Raw genomic sequence first — 15193 nt, forward strand, 5'->3', positions numbered from 1 at the left:
TTATTTTAACTGCGCGCGGACGGAGTCGCGGGCGACAGCTAGTAAAGATATAACTTTATGACCTATTTAAAGATTACAAATGTATTTATTCTTTTTATGTTAATCCTTCATAATTGATTTATGCAACATCTTAGAAAGCACTTATTGAGTCCTTAACAAAAAAAAAACAAACACGCACGAATTATAATTGTTAAACATAATATTTATATTTTTTTACTCTTACAACTATGTCAATTTATTTATTAAAATATACAGTAGAAAATACATTATAGTATCCCTAATATATTTTAAAACTGACAACAACTAGATCAATTTCTGACACCTGATTTACGACCAATGTGGTGATTGGCTTTTAACAATGGTCGTCATTTGAGTCTTTGACCAATTGGAGATAAAGTTACGGCTAAAATAGAGATTTCCAAAGTGGACCCCCTGGTGTATACGGAAGACTCGGCGGGGTATACGATTGCGGAAAATAAAATTCAGCGTTGACAAGTTAGGAACTAAATGTAGAAACAGGGAGTTCACCGAAACTAGTAACTTTACGTAAATGGTGTAAGAGAAATAAAGTTTGGAAATCTGTGGGCTTGAAGAGTCTTGTTAAGATGGGACTAAATCACGCGAAGTGAACAGTGTTATGGCTCTAAGAGACTGTTTATTATTATTAATTGCAAACTTTAAGCCACCGACTTTGAAATAATTATACGAAATCGCCTCCATCATGGAATTTTCCTGTGATATCATTTAATTTCGACATGAATCAGTCTGCGACGTTTGTAGCCGCTGACAGTCTGCTGGTAATCCGCAGGTTGTCTGCTAGTGGTCTACTGCATCAGAAGGTTTCGGAGTCGAACCATTGCCACATCTTAGGCTTGGTATAGTCCAGCTCGTACTCTTCGCATTTCTGACCAGTTATTCTGAAAACACAACATAAGATAAATTAAAAATACTATCGTTTTTAGACATGAAATAAATTTAAAAAAAAACATTGTTGTAAAATGTATGGCGATACTTTAATCCTGTCCATACTTATATTGAATGAAAAACCACGTAAAAATCAAACTTTACTTCTCCCTGTCCTTTCCCCATCCATAATTTTAGCTAGGGATTTCTCTGTTATACATCAGGTTATCTGTATATCAGGCGTTATTGTCAACTTTTACACAACCCATTCTATATAAACTTTATCTCTATCATTCTATTCTAATTTAACCAACATTAAGAAAATCACCCCCCTAACCCACACGGAAGGGCAAAAATACGTCAGATTGCAAAGTATAACTAACCTAGTACGGCGCACGCACTTGACGATGGGATGTGCCTTCCTGAAACACTGCGGTCCTAGCACGTTGAAGTAGGTGAGGCCGATCTGTGCTGACACCAGTGAGTTGGTCCGCCGCAGGCAGTCGCGGAACTTCATATCACAGCTGCAGTGAGAACTGAAAAAAATATACACAAATATTAATATTGAAAACTAACTTTTCTTGGACAGGAATCAATCATAAAATACAGTACGAAAATCCGAAGGCAAAAATTTGTTGATTTGTTTACAAAATTACCGAAATAAACATGACTGCGCCTGACATGCTGGTTAATTCGCAGTGCCCGCCTCAATACGATGAATGTATTTCGCACAAACAATATTTTTATCTTCGTATAATTTAGTTGTTTGAACGTGTTAAATATTGTTACTAAAATAACTTCAAAGTGTATTTTCACTTTCACCGAATTTGAAAAGAGGACATTAATAATGTAATTACGAAGCCAACAAGGATTATTTCGTATCATTTAGTCAACGACTATAAAAACGTTAATTCATGGATGTAGAAGAAATCGTAAAGTAACTTAATGTTAATTCTTATTCACTGTCAACGTTTCTGGGTTGTAAGAGATTGAGATTTTTCAACAAATACTGTTTCCACATACATTTTGAGTTACACATTTGAATTAAAAACAAAAACAACACACGATCGTTTCATTAAATTTGTCGTAGCAAAGCGGCACGCGTAACTTTCTCTCGGCGCCTCAGTGCGACAATCTCAACTCACTTACGCAATGCCACGCTCTTGCTGATTATCTAATAACGACATTATTCGCTACAAATAACCTGCAAACTCGACTTCGAACCATGAACTGATTCCCTATACTTTATCTATAAATAATCACTGAAACAAAAAAATGTTTCTCTATCCAAGCATGGCGTTTTAACACATCTTTAGAAAACAAATTAATACATAGTATTGCTTAACTCCGATGACAACGCAAAATTATCTCTTGTTCAAAAGGTTGCAAAACATTTCGTGTAGAGTCGTATTGTGGTGTTATGCTATTGGTGCCAAGTGGTTATTGAAAGATTCATTGACGATGAAGAGCATGTTGAAACAGACTTGCAGAGTATTGACGAAATGTCATCTCGATATACATACAACATTCGGTAAATGTAGAGTTAATAATTTTCTATCTGTTTTAGCCTTACAATGTCACTAGCCTCTGTACTCATAACTTTTATATGTGCTACAAAATCAACAGACCGACCTCTATATTACATCTGAGGTTAGATATTACGCCTTTGTATGCATAATGAATTATTGTAAACAAGAATTGAAGCATACAATATCAATTAATATAATTCAGAGCAAATTTAGAAAGTGTAATCTTTAATGATTGAAACAGACAACGAGGTCAATGAAAGTTTTTATTTCGTAACAGAAAATCAGTGAAGCTGTAACATCTAATTACGAGTGATCCATACAACTTCGCGACGAAGCAATTACCTGTTAACTGCAACTATATATTGATGTAATGAGACATGGAATGACATCCCATAAAATATGAAAGACTTTGATATAAAAGACTGATCTGGTAAATATATTCTAGGATCATACAATACTAGAAAAGTATTCAATCATTATTTTAAAGGACGTTTAAATTCTAAATATAAATACAACTTTAGTCATACAATAACTGTATCCTAAATAATTTTTTGTCATATTAATTTTGTTAAAATCTAATTTCTTTAATTGAACACTGTGTTATCAATTCATTTTATTTTATAGGTTTAAATATAAATTCCTTTGCAATGCTGAATATCTCATCAAGTTTACAATCGTGACAAGTTATATTATGAAAAACGTACATTAGGAAATAATAAAATCATATAAATCTTAACGATAAAAAACTGAGATGACGCAAAACTAACAACGTTTTTGAACGTTGCGACAAAATGTAAAAACCGACAATAATCTTAAACAATATGTTTTATCATGCAAATATTTCACGAAATAGACATAAAGGCTGTATAAATGTATTACAAGAACCATTTAGACGAATAAGTTTTTTTAACGTAATCTTTACATAATCTTTAACACGCAACAGATATCAAAATGGGGACGGAAAAGCGCGGGAATTAGACATGGGAACTTTTTGAAACCTACATGTATAAAACTACACTAAAACTAAAAATGCTAGTCACATAATTTGGCATATCTTTTGATCCACTACAATATATTATTGTTTAAAGCAAGGTTATTTCGAAATATAGTAAAATACGCGTTACTATTTTGCACAGAAGAATGTCATGAGAATTAAACGAAGTTTCGACATACTTGCCTCATTAGAACACTAAAAGGGGTTCAGTTAACAAGTTTTAAGTAGCTGTTGTCAACTGTTTCACACTTTACGCAGGTCTAGTATTTCTTTCTGGTGTCGGTTTGTAGAAATTGTATTAACTTGACCTATATGATCAATGTATTGAAGCCGTAAATGCTAAACCGGAACGGTATCACGTATTCACGAACAGCCAGCTCCAAACCATTACAATACAGTATTGTAGAACTGAAGATGGTGAACAAATTAACTTGACCCGGTTATCGCTTTAAGGGATCGTATATCTCGCAGTCACGATCATAGACTGCACGGGTCAAGGTTGGCTGGTGCTGTGAAAACGCTCCATTGGGAAACTTGAATGTAAATAAACAAATCGCAATATCGTTAGGAACAAGTCCATGGTATTTCGAGAGCATTTAAAAACGAAGGTTATTTACAACTATGGCCTAAAATGATCCTATTATAACAGAAAATGTGGTCTTGCTTTCTTACCGTGTGAATAGACCAGTATTAGTGAGACCGTATTTGGTCTCGCCGGCGCGGATGTAGATCTTGCAAGCGTCGTGCTGACGACAGCAGGTGTCGGTGAAGAAGAAAAGGCCCAGCTCACCGGAGCGCGCCGCTGCTGAGTGACCGTCACCACACCACACCGTGCCTGAGCGACAACAACATGAACACGTAGTTCTTAGTTCTTATGGTTTAGGTGACAGGCAATATTTAAAATGATCAGTATACAGTTCTTGAAATAACTAACTTAAATAGCAAAGACACCTTGATATAATTCGTTGCGGTATCTAAAAAGCAATTTCCTCAAATTACCTGGATATATTGCTTGAACTCTATCTTTGAAAGCGTCTACAACAGAATTGGCAACATTTGCGACGCTGGTCACACCAGATGCTAAACTACCGACGAATCCTCGGTCACTGTCCAAGGAACCGATGTCCCGGACACCTGCCATTAGCTGGCTCAAAGGCTTGCTGATGCCTGAAGAAATACTTTTCAAGATTCCACGACCAAATTGACCTATAACGATAATACAACATGAGTTAGACTCTATTCCTATTATTTATAGACTGAAGTCTCTATTCATGTGTCACATCTGAATCGGAGAATATTGTTCTTAAATAAATAATAAAAATATGCAATGTCCAGCTTACCCAATCCACCATTCTCTTCTCTACTTCTTAACTTCTCGGCTTCCAATGCCTCACTTTGCTTCTGCATTCGTTTATAAATATCATAAATCCAATTTGGGACCACCCTTTCAGCGACCGTCTCTACAACGCTCTCCACAACGCTGCCAGCGAAGCCAAATATTACTGAAAGTGCATCTGTTTTTGGTGCAGTTGTCGGAACGACATCTTTGGAATCGTAATAATCTTCTGGAATATCCTTTTCTTCTTCTCCTTCTGTGTCTAATTCTGTAAAAATTGGAACCTCCTCTTCATTAGAGTCAGTAGTTTCAGTGGTTTCATCTAATCGATTTATAGATTCAATGGTAGTTGAAGTAAAATTAGTCTCGTGTTCAGTTGTAACTGTCGTAATGTCAATTTTATCGGTAGAGTCGTTTTCTTTTGTTTCTTTGTGATCAAACTCGAGTTTTGTGTTGTTATTACGGATCGTCTCTGCTGCTATAACATCTAGTAGTGTTACATTTTCATTATCTGAATGACTAGTGATCTCTATGGTTAATGTTGTTGTAGAATTTGTTTCATTCACATTATATTTTGTTGTAACATCACTATGTTCAGTTGTTGGTGTGTAATCTTCAGATGGCTGTGTTGAAACTGGTAATGTAACACTTTGATGAATATCAAACTCTGGTAATATTCTTTGCGTAGTTGATAGTGGTATTACTGTTAAATCCGCTTCAGTCGTACTTTCGACTACACTGACTAATATATTTTCAGTAGTACTAACTAATTCTAAAGGAATAACACTAAATTCTGATAATTCTGTTGATTCTTCTATTGATTTTGTTACTTGTGTAATATTTTTTACTTCATCTGTTTGATTTTGATTAAATTCTTTTTCTCTAATATTAAGCTTATCTTTTACAATAGTATACCTATAAGAATCTTTATTTTTACTATCTACATTTTTCCACGAAGCTGTGTCATAATTTTTATTTAATTTAATGGAATATTCATCATCAAAGTCTATGATATTGTTATCAAAAGTATCTTCTTGCTTTTTGTCATTTCTTTTGAATGGTACATCAAACGCTCTCGGATCTGTTAATGTTGGTGTAGCTATACATATTACAAATATGGCACTGATGACTAAATTCTTCATATTTCTCCGCACCGGATGGTACATTATCCTTTGTCCATCTGAAATTAAAAAAAAATATAATATAAGTTAATGATATTTTTTTCTTCTTTGCTTTTATTGCTGACATATAAGTAAGTAATATATGCGTTTATAATATAAATGTTAAGGATTCATTTTAACACAATTTTCACAATATTTATACACAACCAAACTACTAGACACACATTGCTTCATACAAAGCCTTCGTTGTAAGGTCAGCAAACAGATGGGATTGGGTTAAATGTTTAATGAGAGGTCAATTGCGATCTAAAGTGCTATTATAATTTCAATTTGTTTTTTTTTACATACATACGTGGATGCGAGAATCCTTAATGCATAATACCATCCACTTTGAAAAATAAAGCACAGATAGGGAGAAAATTATGTTGGAAGGAATTAACTATTTCTTTTATTTACGTCAATTGGACAATTTTTATCACTCTCCAAATGTTGTTTGACTTGTGATCTGCAGGTCAATGTACCAATGTGTTTTTCGATTATCGATTTACATATGTACATTTATACGAGGTTCTCACGATAAAGGAAAACATCGTGATGCAGCCTGCACATATCTGCGATGAAATTCAAAGATATTTATGAAGTCAACACGTACTTGGCCAGCGTAGTTAACTATGGCTCCGAGCCCCTCCGTGGGAACGTATTGTGAACTGATGATGATGGTTATAATTATCTTCCAATAAATTTATGAAAAAGCGTCAGTGGCTCAGGGGTTAAGCACTTGACTTGCAATCTGCAGGTCCTGGGTTCGAATCCCGCCATGTACCAATGTGTTTTTCCATTTACATATGTACATTTATCCGACGTTCTTACGATGAAGGAAAACATCGTGATGCTGCACATATCTGAGAAGAAATTCAATGATATGTGTGAAGTCAACCAACCCGCCCTTGGCCAGCGTGATTGACTATGGCCTAGTCACCCCTAACTTGGGGTAGGTTCCGAACCCCTCTGTGGGGACGTATAAATGAGCTGATGGTGATGATATTTATGAATAAGCCAGAGTAAAAAATAAGACGGAAAACAATGTTGTTTAAAAATAAACGACTACATATTTTTCCATGACCGCATTCATTTCATACTTATAGACATTTTATAAGATAAATACCACGTAATAAAGAAATACTGGCTAGACAAATAAAACTGGTTTTTGTATAAAAATGTTTGCATTTAATAAATTTAATTGTTTATTGACTTTATAAAGTGAGAAGCTTTGACTATAAAAGTTGCCTTTACATATTAGAGATCCGTGGAGTCTGTTAAATGATTTAATATACAATCTCTAAATTAAACATAAACAACTATTATTTATCACACTACTGATGATGTCTACTGATGATTGTTTTAATTAAAATTATAAAATATTACAACAAAAACATATTAAACTTACAAAACATTCACATAAACTTTACATATTCACATACAAACTTTCATCCCCTATTCCCTATTGTTATTTTGCACCTTTGAGGGTTAAAACTTTTAATGTCATATTGGTTATTTATATCAAGTTAACAGCCTAAAAAATAAGTTTAAATATTCTAGCTGTAAAACTTACGATACTTCCATACAACTTTTCATGCCCCCTTTCAACCCCTTACAACAATTTTTTTTCTTTTAAAAGTAGGCTAGACCCTTTCTGAGGCTCAAAACTATTTAGATATGTACTAAATTTCATTTAAATCGGTTCAGTACTTTGGGCGTGAAAGTGCGACAGACAGACAGACAGAGTTACTTTCACATCTTACTCAATATTGGATAGATAAGACGGTTGGATGGATATATTATCTGAAGAACGGCTTAACGGATCTTGATGAAAGTCGTCACAGTTGTAGAACATAGTCTGGAAAAACACATAAGCTACTTATTAAGATTTTTTAATTCCTCGCGTTCCGAGTCGCGGGCGACAGCTAGTTTATAATATTAGTAACCATTACATACATCTATCATTATTAATAGTAATGTCTAAATAATATAATAATGGCGAACACACGAGGGCGTCACACTGCATTGTGTAACAAGAATCAATATTGTACCTATCAAAGCGAGATAAATTTATACACGCAGTCGATTTACTGCGCAATTCCCGCTCACTTTGCGCTGCACTGCATCGGACAAAGATTAACTACCAACACAGACAGTCACACGTACTTTGTAGCCTACATCTGTAACCTTTATTAATTAAAACTCATACTTCATTAAGATATATATAAACAAACAGATTATTTTTTGAATATGAACGTTGCGTGAAACCAGTGATCATTTCTTTGTACAAGATAATCAAGCCTCATTGTGGTAAAGTCTAGAAGGATCTGACTTATGATCTGATATATTTGTAATTTGTTTTTTTTCAAAATCCTTGTAATAAACAGAACTTATCAATAAACTCAGGGTAAACAGTTAAAAGAAAAAATTAAGGTTACATTAAACATTACAATAATAAATCTAATGGAATATCAAATAGAAGGCAAAGGTCAAGTTTTTAATTAATTGAATCAAACAATTCACGTAACGATGCATCTGTTTTAATTTTTTTTATAAGCGAAACAAAGCGAAGTGAGAAAACATCTCATTTATTTGATGTACAACGCAAGGATTAAATTTATATTTAACTAGCTATCATCCGCTACTGCGTCTGCGCGGAATTAAGAAAAAACTGAATGTGTAGTCTATGTGTTCTTCTAGACTATGTTCTACATTTGTGCGAAATTTCATGAAGATCCGTTGAGCCGCTCCGGAGGTACCAACAAACATCCATCCATCCAAACATTTGCATTTATAATATTAGTAAGATAAAACGAAATCATGCACCAAATATGAAGTGACGTATCTTATTTATTAATCTTTGACCTTCATTTTATGATTCCCTATTACTATATAATATAATACAGAGTGTAGGGATTTCTCACGGTCTAATAAATATTGTATTACAATGCTGTCTTTAAACGTATTGTTTGTTCTTAGTTATGCTGAGAAACTTTGCGATTAAAACTAACCTGCCTTTAACAAATGTCAAATATCGAACCAACGTAGATATGTAATTTTTGGTTAACGATTTTTTTTTATTTTTTTTTTAAATTGAAGTACCGTCCTTATGACTGCGTTTTTTTTTAATATAAAATCTCACGCTTGCACGATTTCTAGCGATTTACGTAATTACAATTAACCGAAGGAGTATTACATATAAATCTTGTTACTCAATCGATGTTATCTATATACTCTTAATCCAGTTTTCTTTGTTAACATTAAAAATAATCTAAAGGTTTGAAAAAATGACTTTACTTCATAGTATTACACTTCTCACAATTGCTACAAACAATTGGAAATTTTACCTTCAGTAGACAATGTAGGTTACTAATTTTAGTAAATAAAGCGAACGATTTAATATTTCTAAAGACCACTGCTAGGACGAATTTATTGGAAAATTCTCCTATAGCGTGGACCATTCCGCTTCTCGAGATCATATCTAAAGATGTGTCCTATGTATAAGGGCCAAAGTAATAAATTGATAATCTTTACTTTTTTATGTTAAAAGCTTCCTTTTAGTTTAGTTAACAACATGCACTAAACAAAATACACATTTACAGGTGTAAATGTTATTTTTGCTGAAGTTAAAGGGCGTATGCGGCCTATTTTCATATATGGTTGAAACTTTGACAGCCTCTCCTGAAAAGTTGTCAATTTGCACATTGGTCCTTATTCGTAGGAGCCATCTATATAGTTGTAGCAAGTCAAAATTCATAGAGGCTACATGCAGATGTGAATAAGGTGATATGAATCGTGATGTTTAGTTACGTGTTATTATATTCTTAGTCTAGTTTATGTATGTTATTTTTATACTTCATTGTCATATTTTATTTACTGTTATTATTAACGAAGATATAAACTATTTTGTAAAGTACGTATAATGTTAAATTAGATCTTTTCTGTAAGGATTGTTATACGGTTGTTTATAAATGAATTTTAAAAAAAATGTTTATATATATTCACAACCTAAAGGTAAATTAAAAGATATTTTTTAAAATGTTAAAAACCTAATAAGGTTTTATACTTTTAATCGTAATACTTTAAGTTAAAGAATTCGATAAAAGGAATAACAAGTATCAGCCAGGGGCCATCAACATTTTATATCAAACTCAAAGCCGAATGAAACTTAAAAGTTAGTTACCTTGAATTAATTTTCAATTTTAAAGTCGCAAATAAATATAACTAAAATGTAAATTACCACTTTATTAATCAAAAACATTTTTCATTTAATCCATTTAACGACTACACGGTACAAGTCATATACAAAAAAACAAAAAATAATTGTGGATTTTCGCTGGCAAAAAATATGTACAAAAACAAAACTACGTATATCTATATTTTAGAGTTTAAATCTTATGATAATAGAAACCGATTATTAAATAAACCTTGATACAAAAAGGTTGGACACCTCTGGTATAAAGTATTACAAATCTGGTCATGGTAAATAAGTGAGCGGTGAATTCTTGCATTAGCCGGAGCTACCTAAGGGCACTAATCTAGGTCCCGATTTATATACCTTAGTCAATAATGACGTGCTGAGAAAATATAGCTTATTTAAAAGGCAAAGAAGATTAAGTTTACCATAAAGTAAAGGAGCTTGTACTAATTAAAAAAAAAACAAGATTGATTGATATGTCTATGACTTGCAGAATACGAATCAAATAATTCCACTTCAAAATCTAGCAAGTTTTATACGTTATGAAAGAAAAATAACAGGAATATTAAACAAGAATAACTTTATTTCATTGGATATAAAGGGTTTGTCATCACCTCTTCACCAAATATAGTCACGTATTTGTTTAAAGTAAAAAGTTATTTAGTTACTGAATAAGTAGTTGTCGCATGCGACTCTGTTCTGCGCGGGATTTAAAAAAAACATAATAATTAGCTTGTGTGTTCTTCCAGACTATGTTCTACATCTGTGCCAATTTTCATCGAGATCCGTTGTGCCGTTATGGAGTTACCTTCAAACAAACATCCATCTAAACATTCGCATTTATAATATTAGTAACATTTTCAGAGAAACTACGATGTTGACAGCGCTTTAGAGCAGCGCAGCGCAGCGCTGAAAGCGATAGACAAAACATTGCAAAATATTCGTTACGTTTGATTGACTTTGACATAGAACATACAGATCTGTATTGCGAAGAGAAATTAAAAAAAGGTATATTACTTTAAATACAGAGATATATGACCAATAGACTACTTAAACCTATGTATTACAATTAATTAAAAAAAAATTAGAAAAAAAAAAACGAAATATATAGTATGTTAAAAATAACAATAATCATCCGTAAAATTTTTCAATTTTGCAATTTTGGCAAAAGTTTTATAATTTACAACATTATAAATTATAACAAACAGAGAATGTTGCCGTGTGTTCTACCGGTATTTTAACAATAACCTTCTGATCGGCTTTTACTTTTGCCGACTGTCTGACGCTTACTGAAATATTTACAAACGAAAATATTGCATGCAAAAAAAACTGTATTCAAAGTCGACATTTGCGTGTTCTAACATGTCTAGGTCATTACCAACCGCAATTGAATGATTAACTAAATGACAAGATTTATGTAAGTTTTCACTTAAGTACTTGGTTAAGTAATCACTTAACGACTATAATTTTCAAAGGTGTGGAACTTGTGGCTGTATCTACTATAACAAGTTGCCCCAACAACACGCATGATCTTAATCAAAAAGTAAAAAAATGTTGAACGAAAACATTGTGAGTTACATTGAAATTAGACTGCAATATAGTTATATCTATAGGTATTTCTCTGTCTTCTATAGTATGTATTGTTAATTTGGCACAAATATAGAACATAGTCTGAAAGAACACATAGGCTACTGAGGTTTTTTTAATTCCGCGGGGGCGGAGCCGCTGGATATTGATAGTATTTAAATGTAAACCACAAACAAATTGTTATTAAGCAATTAAATATCAACGCAATGATTACAGATTGTGCAATACAAGTTAATTGTTACTTAATTAATAAATAGTTGTTACAAAACTCTAAGGTATTTGACATTGAACCGGTAAATTAAATAATTGATTGTATTTGAATAAAAAATAATGTTTTGAAAGATTCGCACGATTTGTAATCCTATAGACAGAGGTAGAAATTCCTACCCAATATCAGAAGTTTAGAGATTAGAACACTAAACTTTAAATATGAATGTAGAGAGTTACACCGGTAAAGGTAGTCTCTGGAAGAGATGGATGGTTTGCATAAAAATTGTTACAATTACAAGGGAAGTGGAGAACTGAAATGATGGATTTAGATAACGAAAACTGGTGAGCAAACGTTACGTAAAGCAGTTAATAAAAGGAAGATGATGATGAGCACTCTTTCTTATAATATCAAAAACTTTAATAAAAAACACTATATCAGCGGTTTAAAACCCTATCCGTACTTATGACAATCACTGAATTACAATTTGTAATGTAGGAACAAAAGGCTTTACTGATGGAATCTGCAAAACAAATTCATAAATATTCAACACTACCTGTCGCCCGCGGCTCTGTGTGCGCGGCATGAAAAAATACTTAATAAGTAGCCTATGTGGTCTTCCAGACTATGTTCTACATCTATGACAAATTTCATCAAGATCCATTCAGCCGTTCCGGAGATATCTTCAAACAAACATCCATCTAAACATTCGCATTTATAATATTAGTAAGATAACATAAAACAGTTGAATGTTGCAAATGTGATTTTCTTACAAACGCACATGAAGACTTGGAATATATACTACTGCGAGCTTTTTAACCTATGTTAAGTTGACTCATTAATTATTAATTGGACACCTTTACGCTCAATGAGTACATTGAGAACATAATCTACGTTAGTATTGAAAGAAGAGAAAAAAATATATTTATTTAAAAGATCATTATTTATCCGAAATAAGTTTACAGAATTATGAAACGCTCTCTAACCTAAATATAGTGCAACAAGTTTATCTAAACCTAGTAAGAACGCTGCTAACGAATTTATTTCTGTCAGAAAACATGTAAAACATGTATAGAAAATAATACAAAAAAAACTTGAGAGGTGTGTTGGGACACCCGGATGGAACGAAGTTCCTTTCGATTAATTAGTGAAGGAGCCAATGTTTATTCTATGAATTCTATAAAAAACTTAAGTCTTCACAAGAAGTACATTTTATTTCTATGAATTTTCGTTATATATTGTCACGTCGTTGCCATGGTGAAGTAGCGCTCATTCGTCGTTAACATACTATAGCAAAAAGTGTCGTGACAACTTTTCGTAAGAATTTTTTCCGTCTAGCCCCCTTTCACAACGCGCGATAAGGAACTTCGTTCCAAAAAACATGACAATACGGCTTCAGTACAAGAAAGATCTTGTAACACTTTTGTGACATTTGCAGGGGCGGTATTATCATAACTTTGTCTTATGTCCATCGGGTCATATAACTTTTTGCTGTTGACGACAAATAAGGAAACTTATCCCTCATTGAATAAATACCGGTGTGTCGACAATGTACTCGGTTAACTCCACTATTACAACTATTCTATATCAAAGTTTAGTATCAGATATCAAGCTCGTATTACTAGAACTATGATTTCAACTATATTTTGTAACGTCAATGTGGAGACAACGGTGGGCGCGGTTTCAACAACATTTCTTAATTCATATGTTACTATTGCGTGTCAGCTTTCGGCTCGTCCACATTCCGCCAAATGTCCGAGTCATTTTATTGCGTGATCGAATACGCTGTAGTCTTACCCTGCAAAAGGTTGGGTGTATGGATAGATGACTGGCATAGCGACAGGGGCCGGACTTAAATAGCTGTTTTTTTATTTAAAAATAACAATATAGCCTAAGTTAGCGGATAACATAGCAGGGTTTGTTAAAACCGGTTGAATAGTTTCGTAATTTATCTAGTACGTAATTAAAATATACTTCCAGTTTTGTAGTGTTATTTATGTATATTGCATAAAATATTAATACTTTGTGACTTAAATAATGACTTAAGGTCTATTTAATCATAAAAAGTTATGCTATTGAAAGAAAGTACTCAAAAATTTTATATTCTTTGAAAAGTTTTAATAGAATATTAGCGAGATTTAATATTACAGTGGCCCGACTGAGAACAAAATATTCATTAAATTCTTACCTTACTCTTACTTCAATATAATTTAATATTTCTTTTAATAAGATCTTAACTTAAATATTTAAAGAAACATACAACCAACCTGATAATTAATATTTCACAGAAAATAAACAAAAATATAATAAAGACGAACTCTTAAACAACACAAACACACTTAACAAAAATTATTAATTTTTTGAAATGAAAAACGATGTAAAAAAACACTTGTCAAAAACAAAACCGAAAAATAATTCGCGTACAAAGGAATTGCGGTTTGCGGTTGACGGGCAGCTTTGGCGCCAAAACGCGGTGAAATGTCAAACTTGCGCGGGAACGTAAGGTCGCCGTAAATGGTTGTATGGCGGGGCGCAGCGGCTACAGTTTACACATAAGTCTGTGTGAATGTTTGTTCATCTTACTAATATTATAAATGCGAATATTTGGATGGATGGATAGATGTTTCTTTGAAGGTATGTCCAGAACGGCTGAACGGATCTCGATGAAATTTGGCATAGATGTAGAGCATAATTTGAAAAAACACAGAGGCTACTTATTATGTTCATTTTTAATTGCAGGCGGACGGAGTCGCGAGCAACAGCTAGTAATATTAAAATTAAATTTATAAATTTATTTCGTAACTCAGTCGACGCTTCAAATTTTGAAACTCTGTAGTATTTTCTATCCAGACAATTTCAAAAGGTATAAAGTAAACAAGGGTAAAAACTAACTAAGGTCAATTCTATAAAAGCCATGCTAAAACCTATAACAAAACATTTCTGTTTAGGAATAGTAAAAAAAGAAAATTAAAACCCAGAGCAAAATAACTAGTTTATCAAATCATAATGTACATAATGTTTTATTAAACAACGAAGGTCGTTAACTAGACCGTAGTTTGTGACGTACGTCTAAACAAGGTCCAAACAAATGATCCGGAAGGAATTTGGCTTTGATAATTTCGCTTGTGTATCAAAATAAAACCATAGCTATAGACAAGTTATAAATTATTTCATTCTTATTCATTATTTGTTTAACTGAATACGAAAGGGACGAAGGTCAATGAGTAATTAAACTATACAAAAGAGCAGCGAAGCAAACGGAAGGAGGCAACGATGCA

The 15193-nt window shown here is 32.8% G+C and overlaps 1 protein-coding gene across 1 annotated transcript; it reads right to left on the reverse strand.

Annotated features, from left to right (window-relative positions):
• Nucleotides 1-546: 546 nt before the first annotated feature.
• LOC106716425 lies at nt 547-14375 on the reverse strand. The gene is made up of 6 exons (XM_045684490.1): nt 14183-14375; nt 4767-5942; nt 4426-4632; nt 4099-4261; nt 1287-1439; nt 547-917 (listed from the first exon to the last, which is right to left on the reverse strand). Exons 2-6 carry the CDS (start codon nt 5926-5928, stop codon nt 833-835), a joined length of 1770 nt encoding a protein of 589 aa, XP_045540446.1. The 5' UTR covers nt 5929-5942; nt 14183-14375; the 3' UTR covers nt 547-832.
• Nucleotides 14376-15193: the final 818 nt, after the last annotated feature.

Source organism: Papilio machaon, chromosome 26, assembly GCF_912999745.1.
Source record: "Papilio machaon chromosome 26, ilPapMach1.1, whole genome shotgun sequence".
In the NCBI taxonomy this organism is placed as follows: domain Eukaryota; kingdom Metazoa; phylum Arthropoda; class Insecta; order Lepidoptera; family Papilionidae; genus Papilio; species Papilio machaon.